At 38.7% G+C, this 18,194-nt stretch overlaps 1 protein-coding gene across 1 annotated transcript in view; it reads right to left on the reverse strand.

Annotated features, from left to right (window-relative positions):
* Positions 1–2,271: 2,271 nt before the first annotated feature.
* Positions 2,272–18,194, reverse strand: part of LOC121945365 (ectonucleotide pyrophosphatase/phosphodiesterase family member 2-like) — a 31,361-nt gene continuing 15,438 nt past the window's right edge. The window contains 14 exon segments of the mRNA XM_042489497.1: positions 2,272–3,465; positions 4,090–4,243; positions 4,669–4,729; positions 4,732–4,800; positions 4,935–5,012; positions 6,249–6,332; positions 6,335–6,383; positions 7,516–7,655; positions 7,936–8,071; positions 11,539–11,708; positions 11,876–11,963; positions 12,203–12,278; positions 14,405–14,532; positions 16,466–16,565. Of these exon segments, the coding sequence (XP_042345431.1) occupies positions 3,295–3,465; positions 4,090–4,243; positions 4,669–4,729; positions 4,732–4,800; positions 4,935–5,012; positions 6,249–6,332; positions 6,335–6,383; positions 7,516–7,655; positions 7,936–8,071; positions 11,539–11,708; positions 11,876–11,963; positions 12,203–12,278; positions 14,405–14,532; positions 16,466–16,565 (1,504 nt within the window). The 3' untranslated portion in view covers positions 2,272–3,294.

Below are 18,194 nucleotides of genomic sequence, written 5' to 3' on the forward strand. Positions count from 1 at the left end.
CAGTTTCTTGCAATTTGCTCATTGCCTTTTCACGTTTTTGAAGAGAATTACACTTTTTGCTCAGGGTTCAAAGGGTTAAGCAGGGTTTTCCAAAATTGTGGGCATGCTGACTGACATCTACTGTTGATAATATACTGTCTATGAGTAAGTAGTCCATAAACGAACATCCTTTTAACTCTCTAAAATCCCATTTCAGAATCCACAAATCAAAAATAAACCAGCCACAATGATAATTAAAGACATCTGAACTGAAATCACTGATATTGAAATTCAACAGACAAACCCATGACCTGAGTCTTATGCTAGAATAGTACACATGGAGCAGTCTATAAAACATTTTGAGTATTGGCAGAAGCAGTCCTACCAAACATAGCACAGAAATACAGTATATACAGGTAAATTCACAAGAACTTTATTTCTTTGACAACTGCCCAAAAGCTGTTTTTTCCTACTGGGTTATCATTTAGACAAGTTAATGCCATACATAGCTTGAACTGATTTAGTTTTTAGGTAATGATGACTAATATTTATACATAATTCTTCTTTCTTTTGTTCTAAAGCTGTTTCCTAAATCTGATAATGCTTTCTATCGTGTTTACCAAATGAAGAATAACCAGTCAGGATCAATATTACACACAGAGTGACACTCCTTTATTCCGAGTAAATGCCACTTGTCACAGCTCAACACAGTAATCTGTCTGTGGGTTTAACACCGGAGAGTTTCTTCAAAGAACACCTGGGAGTGGTGACAGGTGAACTCACCGTGATAAATATCGAAATAACCGCTGTTTGGCTAACTCAGCTGTGTTTGTTTTCGCTGTTATTTCGCCCTGACAAAAGCTAACGGTAGCCGTCTCACTTTGCTAAGTACAGACACAACAACAATTGAATCTTACCAACGCGTCGCGTCCACTCCCATACGCTGTAAACACTGCACTTTAAAGTAAAGTGTTAAAAGTGACGGGTTCTTGTTTATGTCACCCGCCCCTGTTCGGTTACTGTGTAGGCTACATTACAGCAACAGACAGAAGCTACTTGTTTTCGGAAGTGAAAGTATAATTCAGTTAGCGTCGCGTCATTCTGCCTAATATTTCAAAACATGCTGCGTTCACGTCCCCGCGGAAATGTGGGACTTAAATTAACACCGTTTTTTCATTTTTATTAATAATTAGACTCTACAAAATATAAATAACTGCTTAAAAAGCCTTGAGGTGGTCCTATTTCATTTACTGTCAATTCAAGGGTGCATGCTTGTGAATGCCTTTGTTTTTGTCCTCGATTCCTCATACAGTGTTACTGCAGTGTTATTTTAGTCTTTAAGACGCATATAGTTTGTCCTGCTTTCTTGTTTTTGTTACCTGATTGAATCTTTAAATATGCTCGAGTCTCGTAAGAAATGTCTGGAAAAACAACGAATTAAAAAAATAAAAATTCTTGATAGACACCAGTTCCGTTGTTTCAGACGCCCTCACGAGTATTTAAACCTTCGAAATAAAATGGATTTATTGGTTTTAATTTCTGTAATTCTCATATATTGTAAAAAAAAAAAAAAAAAAAAAATATGGTCAAGATGTCCAGAAAACTATATTTATAAGTATATAATTTTATATTTAAAATTATGTCAGGAAAAAAAACGAAATAAAATATATAAACTACATTTTTTTTCCAGCACAGGTGATTTTCATATTCATCTTCGGAGTTTAGGGGTTTTACTTTCGCACCCTCTTCTACCAGTGTCCACGTGGTGGCAGTACTGCATAGACAGTAAGATCCTGTCTGTTTTTTACTGTTGGGCGGGCTCATGTGAAAGAATATGAAGTTTCTTTGTATTGTAACTAGGGTGTTTTTCATGTTAGACTTACATATAGCTATGATGACTGATTGTGCTTAAGTTGGTCCACTACTGCTGAGTACTCATGTCCTCCAAGTGTTATTGGACTAACTTTATACGCGCCATACTTGCTTTATTAAAAACACTTGTTTATTGTGAAGACATTTACATAAAGCATAAATAGGTCTCACAGGTGGTAAATGTTTTAGGAACACATTAATAAATCATCAGCATCAACATTATTGTCACACACACATTCACAATCAACAAACACAAACAATAGTTTTCTTGAATTCAACATATACACACTGTGCACAGATACACACACACACACACACACACACACACACATAAAAGACAAACAAAATTGCATTATCAACTCATTAAAAAAAAAAAGGCAATTTCTTCTTAATCACTGAAAATAACGAGAAACGGTTCAATGCAAAGTGTAATGAGTCAAACAAAGTGGATCGATGTCTAAAGGAAACTGAAATGTGCACGAGTTTAACAATCCGAGTGCCGAGTGAGGTGAAGTCTGGAACTGAGTCTGTCAATGGCTTTGTAGTGCAATTAAATATTCTTTAACCACTTTAAAATACTTATTTTGAAGGAATATCGTTTTCTAGAAAATAATTTGTATGTTTATAAACTGTACAAAAACCGTTCCTGCTTTTAGGGATACATCTGCAGCATGCTGCATGTGTAACTGACTTTATGGAGGGCCTATGTGCAATACTGCTAGAAGATGAAAAATAAAGTATTTGGGATTGTGAGTAATATGAAATGACCACTTTCCACTGTATGTCCTTTTGTTTACGATAAATGAATAAATTGCAAATGCATTTGGAATTTGCATTACTAAAATACACTATCACCAGATCACTACTGCAATATTATCTGATCTCATGGCCCTTGTATTAAAATCTCGAGTAAATATCAATCTCAAGGCTCAAACAGACAATGCACAGAGAATGGAGGTTGTCTGAGGGGCCTAACAGGGACCCCATGACTGATTGATCTGGCCATGTTAGAGAGAGAACTTTTCTGCAAAATTGTGAGATTAATTAAAGCAAATTTCTGTGAGAAATCTTGGAGGACAAATGATGATTGCTGGTCTTTCTGATATTTACACATTATGACAAATAATGACTGGTTTGGATTCAATTATGAAAAGTGTATAGTGAAATATGAAAAACTAAGCACTTGCATGGGCCATGTTGTTCTTGAGTTTTTTTATAGCTACTATCTCAGTGGTGTTGAAGCTGTATCATAACAGCAGGAATTAAATGAATGAGATTAAAGCAAATGTTCAGTGAAAGGGCCACAACAGCTGCAGCTGTAGCAGCCCGCGACAGTTACAGCTGGTGAAGCTGAGTGTGATAGAGATGATCACATCTCTGCCTTGTACCACATACTTCCACCACGGTTTGAAAGATCAACAACGTTCACAGAGCCAGCAGGGGTCAGATCTCGCTCTCGTAGGTGTGCATGTAGGTCTTGAGTGAGAGGATTTCGCCATAGCTCCGGGTTGTTCTGCGGTACAGGTCCAAGCCCGTCAGGATCTCCACGTCTCTAACTCGAGCTGTGTGCATCTTCATCAGGTCCTCCACCCAGCGGGACTCCTCCTCTGAGCTCTGCAGGGAGAAGCACACAAACAGATTTTCCCTCCTTTGCCTCTGAGTACACCCTCCCAAGCCCCCAGAGTGATTCCCATGCTCTGATGCTAATTTTACATAGTGGCCAAAAGTAGAATTACACCGTCACATGATGCCCGCTGGACAGAGAGACTTTTTCCCCACTGACTTACAACGGGAAAGAGACGTCTGTAAATCAGTGAATAATTTCTTTGTCAAAACCTCCCACGAAACAACTCATTTCACTATTGAGATTTAAGCCATCCAGTTCTATAACATTTGGAAAGTCCCAGGATTACATTCTTTAGACTGCCATTCAAGCTGGTGAAGCACTAAACTGGAAGTTTGTCTCTCCACCGCGGAAGTTACCCACTTGGACACACTCAGGTCAAAATATAAACTGTATATAAAGACTGAAGACAGGACAGCTCCGCTAAAGTGAAGCAAAAACATCTCGATCGCCCATTGGTGTCTGACTGCTGTATAGGTCATAAAGCCCACCCCTCCATACTTATGAATGGCATATAAGCCAAACTAAAAACTTAAAGTACATGCCAAATACATTTGTCCTATGCTCACTGAATGTATGTGTGTATATGTATTTAAAGATGTGATGTTGCTTACATTGCAGGTCTCGTCATTGGTGGCTCTGTGAGGCAGGATGAAGGCGGCGCTGCTGAGCGGGCCGCTACACGAGTCTGCAGCCTGTGTGAAATCTAAGCAGCTGGTCAGGACCACAAAGTAGTGTGTGGGGACGGGTATCATCCCACTCACATACCTGCAAGAAAATCACATACAAAACACTTAAGCTAAGGATTCATTGCTTTTATAAAGTATTATCTCAATATTTTTTTTAGAGAAAAGAAAATACAGCATAAATTTAAATGTCATCAGAAGGAATCATGATATGTTAATTGGAATGTGGAGTTAATACAAAAACAATAATAGTAATGTATGGCTGAGGTATCTAGGATTGATGACCATGATATTCTTAACAGCATATGATACTAGAATGCATATTGTTGTTTTAAATGATTTTAAAAGGTGGGATATTGAGATGGAAAATCTATTTTTATTTTTTCAGTGTTTTAGCTCAGAATGAATCCCACACTACCACTGAAACATTTAAACAATTGAAACATTTGAAAATGTTTGTAGCTTTATGAAGCTTATCCAGAAATAAAGTGAAATGAGTGTTCTTACTCTCTTATCTTCTCAGCTGAGTCTCTGACACCATCATAGTCGTAGTCAAATATGGGTCCATGAGCACATTCACTCCGTTTCTCTCAGTGGCATATTTCTTCACCAGAGCTCTCTGAAAGTAACTCCATATTCCTGAGGTGATAGAAGAGCAGTAACTATATCAGTACTTTTTTGTGTAGGAAAAATGTCAAAATAAAAACATACAGTGCAAGGTTTTAACAGGACTCCAGACATGAAGCCCTCGAGGAAAGTTCTGACTGTCTTACTCTTGAACGCAGGATACATGGGGACGGTGTTGGTGATGAGGACAGCATCATATTTTTTGTCCATGGTCGAAGACAATTCTGTCAATAAAGAAAAAAAAGAAACATGTTTAAAAACCATTTCAGTTTTAGTGATGGTGTTAGATGCCAGCAATGATGTTACTGAGTAGAACGTTATTAGAGCAGATAAGAATGATGGGAAAATATAAAATTAATGAGACCCAGACTGTAAAACAAGAGACACCCAGAACAGGGCGTATGAGATGCTTTGCTAGTGTAGTGTTTTTGTTTAAAATTAATAGTAATATAAGCTGACATATTATAGTAACAACTGATAATTCCTACAAAACAGTTAACAGATTTCTTTTATTTTTTTAATCGGCTTGATTTTTTATTCAGAGACATGATAAAAAGGCAATGAGCAACTTAAGAAGAAATGACCCAAAACTTAGCAAGGACTTTGTAAAAAGTACACGTAGATTACCTGAAAATAACCATAAATAAATAAATAACAGACAAGTAAAACAAACACACGTGCACACACGCGCACACACACACACACACACACACACACACACACACACAAGGAAATAAATCCAAAAACAGTCTAAAAATTATAATAATTAAAAAAAAAGATACTTTAAAAAATATTATAATGGTAATTTTAAATATGGCTCTCTGGACATTTTTTACTAGCTTTTAGGAAAAAAACATTTTTTTCCAAATCTACTATTTTTTTGTAATTTCTGGGACATTTCTTGCCAAGTTGCTCTTTGCCTTTTTTCCCATGTTTTTTCAAGAAATCAAACCATCTTTGTCAGCATTCAAATTGTAAAAGATTTGTAAAAGTCATCCAAATGCACCACGAGAAAAGTGATGGTGGTTTCAAAGGGTTAATGATGCACTTACTTTCATTGGCTATAGTATACATGAGTATAGCGTTCATAAATATTGTCAACACTTCAGTTTTTGATAATAATTCTACAATTTACCTCACTGCTTCTTCCATAACAAAACGTGATCATTTTTTCATGAATACTTGGGATTTATTTAATGGTAATTTGCAGCAGCTGTTTACAGTACTGTTCAGATAAAAACATGTTGATGCACTGTTGGCTCAATATTTGATATTTCAAACACTTAAGCAGTCTGTAAAGAAGAATCTGAAGACGCCTAACACGTTCAGTGTCAGTCAAGCAGTTTAATTAGATTTAGAGTTTTTAAAAAACCTGAGTGACGGTTTTATATTTAATAATAATAATTGCCGTGTTCCTGTCATTTAGTGTTTCCGTGTTGAAGATGCGGTGGTGAACTCACGTGGTGGGTACAGGAAGGCGTAGGTGATCTGTTTGTCTGCTCTGTAGTTGGTACAAGACTGACTGTAGGCTGGAGGGACTCTGCATCAGGTCTCACACAGTTAGACAGCACTTCAGGCAGAGGAAACAATTCTACCTGGAGGACCGTGCACACACACACACGCACACACACACAAACAGGACAAAGGTCAGCTGACATCTAGTGTAAACTCATGTTGGTTTTCAAGAATTTCAGAGCAAAATTTGTCTGGTAAAAGAGAAAGCCTGTTAAAACCTATATCATGTATATATCATGTATGTATAGAAAACATGACACAATAAATATATCTGGATTTTAAAGAACAGCAAAGATGCTGGCCACCCAATAGCAGTGCCACTGTCTGACACACTGATGCAGATTTACAACATGAGAGTGTGTGGTCAGTGTTGTATTTTGGGAAATTGACCCTTTGAAACCTGGAGTAACATCATTTTTCTTGTGCTGCTTTCAGACATCTTTCACAAATATATAAACCTTTGAACACTGAGCTAACTAGTTCAATTTCTTACAAAAACATGGGGAAAAAAGACAATAAGCAACTTGGTAAGAAATGTTCCACAAATTGCAAGAAATTTGTAAATTTAGAAAATTATTTTTAAAATGCTAGGGAAAGACATCTTAAGAAGAAAGCTAGAGAAAAACTATACCTTTTAAATCTTTATTACAGTTTCAAAATTATGTTACAGCATTCGTATTATTTTGAAACCCATTTTCCTGGTAATTTACTTGTTTGTTTTTGCTTTACTTTCTAATTTTTTACCATTTAAAAAATAATAATTATTATTATTATTATATTTTTAAAAAAAACTTGTACTTTTTAGGAATTTCTTGCTAATTTTGGGGCCATTTCTTCTTTTAATGCTCATTGCCTTGTTCCCATGTACTTGACATAAATCAAAACAATTTGCACAGGTTTTAAAGGGTTAACCCTCAGTCTTAGAGGGCAGTCGTGGGTCTTTCTGCAAGAATATCTTCAACAACACTGATAAAACTCCTGTACTCATTTAACAAAAAACAACTATTTGTTCTTCAGGCTATGTGTGACTCATCAATTGTTCAATAAGTTTATCATAGCATGAAATCAATCTGTTTCTAGTAAGTGTGTGACACTAAGACTGTATACTTCATCATCTGGTTTGCTGTCCTTTGAATCTTTGTTGACTGTATGCTGACAGTAAATATTCACAATTAACGTCCACCAGGACAAAGAGCACAGAAAGAAGAGTACCTGTCTGCTGACAGTGTACGATGTCCAGAGAGGCATAGAGAGCGCCTCGCTGTAGCCGCTGATGTAGTCACTGTGGTGAAGGATGGAGTACTTGGTACGAAAGAGTACAGCAGGTCGACCATGAGGCAAGTTCCTGCTGTCTGAGAGAGGGAGAGCACAGAGGGACACAGCAGAGAGACGCAAGGGTGTAACACTGCAATCTACAGTGGAATCAATTCACAGCAACATGTAAAACCAAAAATCCACCACATGCGTCCTTGTAAGTCTAGGATCATGATGCAGGTTTACGTGAGACATGATAAATCATTTACTAATTCATAGAGAGTTACACTAAATTAACTCAGACTTTCAATATCCTCAACGACACTAACTAAAGGACAGGTCATTTGTTTATTCTCAGCAGCATTGTGAAAGACTGACCATCAATAGCTTGCCTCAGTCGCTGGTTTAGCTCCTCCACTTTGTTCTGTAAGAGACAGAGCCAGAGTGACTCCAGGTTATAGCCTCGTACAAGGGTCACTTTCAAACCTCTCTGGCCCCTACTTTTTACACGCAACTGCAAAAAGATCGGAGATTGAAACAATCTCTTGCCAGAGATCTACATGGGAATCACAAACACAGCAGAGATGAAGTGAAACACTGCAGAAGAGGGCCAGAGTCCAACTCACTTCCAATCCAAGCAATTCATGGAGTAGATTTTTTAAAAATTACAATATCTTTACTGAGATTGCTGTAAAATGTGAACGATAAAGCTCGATTAAATTAGACAGCCGTTTTCCTTGTCAATTTCACTGCAGAATTTTGATATGACTTGAGTTGAAGGTGAGCTGACTCCAGCTCTGCAGCAGAAAAAGCAAAGATGCAACAAGGTTATTCAGGTTTTTAGGGAGGCTGAATAAAAAACAACAAGCAAACAAGTATATAGATACATTTTACAAGTCAAACAGGCTCATTCACACACTCACTCACACACACAGACACACACATATCATAAATCAACCATGGGTGGTTGGCCCATGTAGATGATTCTTTTTACAGGTCGTTGTGTAAAGAGACAACTTTAACAGCACTTTAAAAGCAAAACAGAAAAGCTTAAAAAAAGAAAAAACTCAACAAAAAGATGACTGTATTCTGAGCCCCATTGGTCACTTGCTGTGTCCTGTTTGGGACGTCTGCTTGACGCATTGCTGCTAAAAGTAATCTAAAAGGACAACACACAGTTAGCCCTTCTACTATATACTCGCTTTGCTCAAGGGAAGATCAATTAATCCCTGTTCCAGCATTTGAAACTGCTGAAAAAAAGGAAAGCTGCCATTAGACAGTATTTTGGGGACCAAAGCAGAAACTGTCTGGTTAGTTTCACTACGTTCACACTGCATGCCTTGGTGCTCACTTTAGAATTTTTTCTAGATCCAGTTTTTTAATGTAGCTGTTCACTTCATTTCAAAATTATGAATTTTGAGTTTTAGATTTCTTTTAGCAGCAAAAACAAAAAGTCAACAGATCACATGAGCAATAAAATAAACCAACTGATCTGTTATGATTCATCTCTCTCATTTCATCTCAGTCCAAAGATCGACTCCATTTCTGAGTCAGTCTTTGGACTGAATGGAAGGATGATGGGTAGGTTCTTATACTGTAGCTCCCTTATATCTGTAATATCAAAGTATTACAAGTACAAGTACAGAAATTAGCTTTTAGCTATATATGGAACAATAAATATATCGTGCTGAAACACTTAAACGCACTCATATATAAGATGTTAGTGATTGTGCAGGGAGACTGAGCTCTTTTTAGGGGATGTTTAGTGGTCTCGTGGTGAAGCAGTCAAGAGAGCGTGAATGGTTGGCATCAGGCCAGCAGCACAGTCAGGTTAGTCATACTTTGTTGAACTTTGTGAGGGTCTAATTTGGCCTGGGGGAATCAATTAGGTGTCGTGTAATTCTTATTTGACTGTGATCACAGAAGAGGGAGCTGTAAAATAAGATGCAATCCTGTAGGTTATGATATACAGGAAATTGTTTGAGAACATGCTGAGGAGCAGTTTTATCCACATTTATGTCTGCAGTATTTCATCATTTATATGCGCTGTGAGCCAATTACTGAAAGTTAGATGACTGGGGCATTTGTTATTTTATCATTTTGTGCCAAAAACCAAACCTTATTACAACATAACTGCCTTGTTGCATGAACTCAAAAAGCTGTTCTTGCTTCATTATCATCACATTAATGTAATACATCATCATTTTTTGGAGATTGGCTTGTTGATCAGCTTACCTTAAATTGATGTAAACATAAAAGATACCAAAAGCATCCATGTGTCACGATTAGCTCCAGTACCCAAGGCGGACAATATACTTCACTATCATAGAGACATTTATCATATGGTTCTCACTAAGAGGACCGACTTTTTCGTTATTGAAACTGGTCTTTGTTATATGGCCTGTAGATTTATGCTGTTTAATCAACAAAATCTTATCAACTTATTGTGAGGTGATCTTTACCTAACACTCATCACCAACCTTCTCTGCCGAAACAATTAAAAAAGGACTCCATAGCAGGTTAAAATGATGCCAGACCGTGAGGCTTTACACTGGAGCCAGTGACAAGCTAAAACACAACTCGCTGTATTCACATGTACCTTGGCGTGACAGCTTTTCCGAGGGGGAAGCTGTTAACTGCTTCACTCTCCCATCTATGCTCCTGTCAAAGCCACAAGACTCCATTGACAAAAACTGTCATTTTGGAGCTGCTGGTCTGAAGCCGCCCAATCAGTTAGTAAGTCTGTGTTATTGTGTGATTTTGGTGAATCTGAAATAAACTTTTAAACCCTAAAATCACACAATAATACAAAAAAATAACTGATTGAGGCTGCAGTAGACCAGCAGCTCTTGTCCTCAGTGATATTAAATGACTGTTTTTCTCAACTGAAGCAAGCAATATAATGGCTTTAACTACAATTTTTTTTAGGTGTCTAAAATATGTTTTGTTGCTGATACCCCATCCAAAGCTGTACATTGCTTAGTTTCTGTGTCTTGACTCCTGCTTCTCTAAAGTGGGGGTGTGCCGACTGACATCCACTGTATTTAATACACTGACTATGTGTCACTTCAAAAAATCTGAAATATCACTTCAAAATCAGGTCAAAATAAAGAGTTTCCCCTGGTCTTATACTTTAAGTAAATCTTACCAATCTCATGTATGTAAGTGTTACAGCATGAAGTACCATGGCAGGTGATAAACACCAGGATGATTTTGGTTTCACTGTTGTTATTAATAATCTAAGGCTGGATGTACACTACAAGCCGTGATGCCCAATTCTGATTTGTTGCCTGTATCTGACTTTTTTGACTGTCTGCTAAAATGTACTCTTTAAAGTGACAAAAATCCCATAGCTGCATTTACCCCTGCTTAAACTTTGCTTACTCTTGAAACAATGCGCATGCCTCAACAAACGTATGCGTGAAAGTATGCATGCCTGTATTTACATGCTACCTGGAAGCCTCCTTCACACACAGTAGTTTTCAATCTGAGAAAGGGACTTGTTGCTTGCTGGTTACTCCAGAAGTCTCTCTTTCTCTCTGTGGGCTCTCGTTGGTCTTACACATGTGGATATGTGAATGTTGCTCCCACACTTGGGGCTAAAGGCTACAGGCTAAAATACAGCAAAAAACATGACGCCAGGGACATTTTTCAAAACAACTTGGCACATCAAGGCTTCAGGACATCTGTACTACTTCGGATGAGCAGTATGGAGACATTTTGTACATATGAATGAGGCATGAAACCAAACTAAGAATATCTGATTTCATGTGCTTTTATCCTGTTTGCACATTCATAATACATAACTATAACTATAACTATCTGTGCCAGAAAAAAATGGAATTGAGTCATGTGATCCATGTAGTGTAAATCCAGCCTAAGTGATCTTAACAGACAAGCCAATCTCCTAAAAACTAGCATTCCTCTCAGCAGTCTACAGGAAGTTGGGCCCAGATCTGCCACTGAGTCTTCATGGCTGACCTTGTCGTCACAGCTGCAGCCCAGGTCGTCCGTTCCTGCAGGAACGACACCAGAGGATACTGGCCTGGAAACCTCCTCGGGCATGGTGGGTCTGAAAGGGGGGCTTCTCAGCAGGTGGTTCAGACTGCCATGGGTCCCATTATTGGGAGCTGGTTTCAGACCCAGAAGATCTGAGAGAGGGAGAGATCAGTATCAGCTGTCAGCTAAACATTCTGTGGCAGCAGTGGCACATAAAACACCACTTACATTCATTTTAACATATTTAATATATATATATATATATATATTACAAATCAAACACATGCATCAGACCCAAGCACACACAAATATGCCTTACCACACATGACGTTATAAAGTTCAACGTTTTCAAAGGCTGGAACTTTAGTCTTGAACTTAAATGTAGGACCATACCCCAAGAAAATAGTCTGCAAATGAAAGTTAACGGCACAAGATTTGTCACAAATAATAGCAGCAAGCATATCAGTGTTTCTGATTTAAGACCATACTTGTGTGCTATGGCAACCAAATTATTTAGTGTCAATAACGCGTGTCCTACAGGCTGAAAAAATAGTACATACAATCAAAGTATAATCTAACTATAATATGTTGCTGCAAAAAGCTAGCCAGAACTCTTCATTAGGCCGCTGAAGATGATCAAGAGTACCTGCATGCTGTTGATCTTATTGTCATATCCGTGGTCACCAGCGAAGCCACAGTGGCGCTTCCCTTCGGGTACTTTCCTGTAATCAAAAATATAATGTATAATAATGTTGTAATAAATGTAATGTATAATAAAATTTTTAATTCCACAACTATCCTGTGTTACCTACGAGATATCACTACCTTCACGCTAGCTTAAAAAATGAGTGTGCATCTGATTTGTAGGCTTTTCCCTCTTTCTTACAAAAAACAATCAGCACTTCCAGCAGACATTGTTTGTATTAAAAAAAATATGGAAGTGCAGTAAATCAGAGGAGTGTCTACCTGCTAAGGCTATCTGATGTCTGTGGAAAAAAAAAAAATTAATTTTAGTGATACTCAGTCTTACTTTAATCATTTGTTTCAAAACCTGGCTGTAATGTTAAACATGTTGTGTCAGATGACAGAGAAACTACTGCAGCAAAACTTGAGTTACAAGCTGAAAGCACACACCACACTAAATGCTGTCATTTGCTGCTGACCTAATTTGTTTCATTTAAATCTCTTTTGGCCATTCTGAAAGATGCCCACCCATTCATCCATCACCTGTGCCGAATGTGGGTGAAATCAGACAGGTCAAGCAGTAGAATAACAAAGAACACCAAAAAAAAGGATCAACTGTCTAAACCTTTGGATCTATGAAATGTTGAGCATTCCTGGTACCTAGAAATTTGTGTCAAGTCTTGTTCAGTGTCTGAGTGTAGGTTGTAAGTTCCAAACATATTTGAGGGTGATAGAATTCTGGGGTCAAAGAGGAGGATGAAACAACATGGTGTTTTTTCTGGCTGACATCCTGACCTCCAAGTCATCTCTGGCTGCATGTCACATATGTCACAGAGCACTTAGGAAGTCAAATAAAGCAACAAAGGTTTTACCAATTACTACGTTAACCTCAAAGGTATCAAATGGTTCAGACAAACCTGATGTAGTGTCCTTCCACACAGGTATTAAATTCAATTGGAGTACAGCATGTTGTCAGTATTCACCTACTTTAGCCCTCAGCCCCGGACAAGCACTCCTTTACACAGCCCAAGCCACAGTCCTCTAATTGAAAAACAGCCACTTTTTATTAAGTGTCCATTAAAACACTACTTCCAGTTATATATCTTTGTGTGTGTGTGTGTGTGTGTGTGTGTGTGTGTGTGTGTGTACTGACACGAGAGAGAGAGAGAGAGAGAGTAAACGCTTCAGAACTCTGCTCAAAGGCCCGGTGCCAACGATTAGCCCGTCTGTCTATCTGAGCCTCACAGAAACCTCAAAGATCTCTTTCATTTAGCAGCTCTCTCTGTGTTTGTGTGTGTGTGTGTGTGTGTGTGTGTGTGTGTGTGTGTGTACTGACACAGAACGTAGCTCTCCCATAGTTCACCCAAAACAGCATGACAGCTCCATGCAAGGAGGCCATTGCTGACGTGAACATGTACATGCACACAGACACACAGACACACACACGTACACGCACACACACACACACACACAGAGCGTCGTTAGCCGAGGTGGTTTGTTTTCCCTTTCAGTCGTGATGACTTCATGGTTTACTTTGTCACTGAATCACTGCAGTAAGACTTCTCGCTGCTCTACATCAGACGCCTGTCAGAGTTCATTTCGGCACGTCATTAACGTTTCAGCAGCTGCACTTCTAAGGAGAAAGATGTGGGTTTTTTTAACATGAATGTGGCTCAGAGTTGCACATCCTAAAACTTTTCAGCACCACATGTGTTAATGATGCGTTGATAGCAGCCCACGTTTACATAAAATGTGTTTTTAAGTAAAGCAAGATGTGCAGTAAAAAGCTGCACTGATGGGCGGGCGCAAAATGCCACATCTACACTGACTACAGATCAAAAGAGCACTTCCTCGTGATAGTAAATGCAACATCAAATTAAAAAATGAATATGTTTTAATATGTTTTTTAATAAGTTTGAACATCCAGAGAACGTCACATAATCCAAAAGTTAAAGAACTTAGATGATTATTTGAGTAATTATTTGACTAACAAAATTTTAAGTTTTGAGGAGCACCTTTTTATGATTTGCAAGCATCTAACATATACTGATATTATATTAAACATTCAACAACATCCAACTGGCATGTTGAAAGGAGTGTTAGTTTTAAACGTTGTCCAGTTTAGCTTGCTAACAGCAGATGTTATTTGGTTGCGGTGCAGTACCTGGCAATGTGCCACTTCCTGTCCACCAGCAGGTGAATGTCTTCGATGCGTCTGTTGTTGGCGTAGTGCAGTCTCTTAGGCAGGTGCTGCTTCAGGTAGGGCTTAAAGTGCTGGTCTGCCTTTTTACACTGGAACAAAGAAGCAATCATTGATATATTCATCCTATAAGGGCCAATCAGATAAATGATAGGTCGCCAAATCGAATTGGAGGTTCCACTTAATTGACGATGCATTAGTATAATAGTTCACACAATGGTACCATATACGTTCTCATGTTTTCCAGTCCCGCTTGCAAGAAGAAAATGTTGGCATTGTATGTTTTTGCAAACCATGAAGAAATTACATTTGTATGTTTTATGTGTATCATATCAATGTTTCTAAAGTGATGTAGTATATGAGCTGACTGTCATCTGGAGGTGAAGGGGATGGTGGATAATGTGACACCTCTGAGAAACGCCTGCTAAGCTTGTCATCACTGTGTTTCCAGCCACTTCTAAGCCACCAAACATGGGTGTTTTATTGCAACCTGTCACGGCTTTTTCATCAGCAATAGTGCCACGAAAAGCTGTTGTTTCTGCAGAGACATCGCTGCATTTTCTGCCAGGATTGTGACACCAAAGTCAGATATTATAAACCCATACATAATCACACAACTTCTTAACCACAACTTAGTGTTTCTTGTGGCGATATTTTGTGGCAATTGGCCAAATAACAGGTTAATGGTTGACAGCAGCAGCAACAAAGGTCTTTGAAAACTTTTCAGTGATTTCTTCTCTTTATGTATCGTTTACTTATTCAGTATATCTTTCAAACTCTGTGCTGATATATTTGGATTGGTGTTTTAGCTGCTTAGGAGGAGACAGACAGTAATTAGTGATAGAGCATCATTGCATCTCGCCGGTTAAGGAGCTGAAATTACTGTTTTCACCTCGGTGTTGGATTCCCATCAATGCCGATCAGAGCCGGAAACGATCAAAACCTGTGTCTACTGCAAAGTCATTTGGGTGTGAATGCTGATTGTATGCATTGTCATTGCATTTAAGAGCCAGACATTAGTGGGTGGTAACATTTTTTGCTTTGTTTTTGTGCAGTGGGACTGGGCTTTAGAGGAAACCTTGCAAAGATTGAGCCATGCATGCTTGAGTGTCAGTCAGACCCACACTCAGATAACAAGTGTGTTGTTAACCAAAATTTTGGAATAGAAAATGTTGTTTGCATCTTTTATTTATCTTGTTTTTTAGCTTGTTAGATTTTTAGGAAGTATAAACGAAAGAAAAACAATTTTTTTAATTGATAGGGGACTTTAAAGAAAACCATAGCTCCAAGTAACAAGCATGCTAAAAACATAGACAACAAAGTCACAGTGATATACTCTGATTATGGTATCTTGACGCCTTCTCGAACCATTAAACCATTAAACCGTTCCTTAAACTCAAAGAGCCTCATAAAAGTTGAGGGTTGTAGAGAACGAATTTCAAGCCCTCTCAGTGTTTAAAGTGTCTGAAAGTCAAAGGCAGCCTGTATGCTGCCTGTGTAGTGATGAGGCCACCAACCAAGCTGCTGGCTGTCATACAGTCCACAGCTGTCAACCATCAAACCCAGGACTGAGGCCATTGGGCTTGATGTATGAGGCAGTGGGGGGCAGCATGGAGGAACAAGGAGGTGTGGTTACACTGTGTTAACACTTGACAGCAGGCATCTCTCTCCATGTTTGCTCCTTTTCTTTACTTTTGTCTATGTTCACACTTTAAAATTTGCCCTCTCCCTTTTGTCTGTTTTATATACTCCTTATATGTCCTCTTGTGGTAAGAGGGGAGACCTCCCAGAGAGCCAAACCCAACACAGACCTTCAACCAGTCAGCCAGTCATTTAGCAACAATCCCTGGTCCCCATTACCATGCCAATCCCACAGTGGTGTTACAACATTAAATTCTGTAATGTGTTGTTTAAAAAAGTCTTTCTCAGCCACACAGAGATGTCAGTGCAGACTTCCGCTCTCTGTCTCCCCGACATATATACACCCCTGACTCTCTCCTTGTGCTCTCACTCCTCCTCACACACCTCTGTAAGCACCAAGTGCAAGAAAAGCATGGTGAACCACACGCTGGCCCCCATGATTCTATAGAGTGGCATGTCTGCGACCCCGGTGCACAGAGGAATCCTGCATAGTGTAAACAAGCCCATTTGCACAAATTGCTGAAAAAACAGCCCTCTGCTGAGATCTGCCTCTTGCTCCATCAAAGCCTTCTCTGTGCTGATAAATGTGGGCTCCTTTGTGTTCCACAGACTTCAGGTTTAGCGCAACCGCCTGAGTCAGCAGCGGGAACATGAGCGGGCATGTTCTGATGACTTCCTTTGAGGACTTTCACCACCAAATAATTTACAGTCCCTATATTATTAGTTATAACCCAGCGCATCCACAGGGGGTCTTAAAAGCACACACACACACACAACAGCGAGATCTGGAGTTGTTGTTTTTTTTTTTTTTAGTTCAGCTTATGCAGACCAAATGACAACCTCCAAGGCTGAAAAATGACATTGATGCTGAAGTGCCAACAATTGCAGTTCCTCTAATGGCCATTTGAGGTTGGTCCCAGAAGGGAGTCAATCCCCCATAGACCCCCATGTTAAAGGTTTACAGCAAAAATATACATGTATACAGCATGGAACGAAAAACATATTTCTCCATTTGTGACAAGTATTCTGGGTTGATTTTAAAAAAATAAATAAATAACCTGTTTAAATGTAATTAAACCGTAAAGTCATGCATAATTAATGGTGTGGCATTGAGTGACAGTTGGGAGCCCTGCCATCAAGTCGCTACCATGACCACAATGTTGGCTAGATAATGTAACCATGGCGTAACCCCAAATTCACAGAGTATAAGTATGACTGCAGCTGTCACTGTTCCTATTTCAATGTGTTTTCAGTATATGAAAGTTAATTGTAATGTTTTGGTCATCCCAAAAAAGGACTGTTCAGAGTTTGGTTGTACTAAATGACTGTCTAAGAAGTCGGCTATTTAGTTTTCCAGTAATAGTTTTCATGGTTTTAAGCATTTAAGCATATTTTCCCCCCCCAGCAAATATTAGCATTATCACCATTACCACAGACCATAAAAGCACCATGCTAACCAAGCTAGCAGCTAGGGTTAGGGTACTGGTCACCCACTCGTCAAAATATGGTCACTTCTGGCAACAAAATTCCAAGAAAGTGACAGCTCAAATGCCAAACTTGAGGCTTCAAATGAGGAGTCCACAAACCAGTGGGTGACGTCACTGGAGCTACGTCTTTTATTGGCAAAAAAGGTGGCACTACATCAGGTCTCTGTAACATGACCCAGTTCAAGTAACCTGTTGTGCACTTCAGTTATTAGTGAGGACACGACCCTAACCAAAGATAGGAAACATCCACATAGCATAAGGTTTTAATGCTGCTGTCTGACTGGAAGATGTTACAATTAATGGCTGTAAAGCCTCAAATATCAACATTCTGTGGGTCATAGTGCTCATTTTAGGCAATTTATGAATTTATGAATACTATTAATTACTAACTACATCTGACTCCCTGTGAGTTTTTACAGTCCTTGATTCACTTATTGGGCAAATATGAAAATACCAAAGGCAACTTTTCCAGGACAGCTCAGACCCATGAGAACAAAGTTTAAAAGAACAGTATGATAACTGCATCCCAATCTTTAAATTGGGCTGTCCTGTCAGCGGGGTAAATCAGATTAAAGAAGCTTTCTTTGAAAAGCGTCCATCCAGCTGCAATGCACAAGTATTGATTA

The sequence above is a fragment of the Plectropomus leopardus genome, chromosome 7, assembly GCF_008729295.1.
Source record: "Plectropomus leopardus isolate mb chromosome 7, YSFRI_Pleo_2.0, whole genome shotgun sequence".
Lineage (NCBI taxonomy): Eukaryota > Metazoa > Chordata > Actinopteri > Perciformes > Serranidae > Plectropomus > Plectropomus leopardus.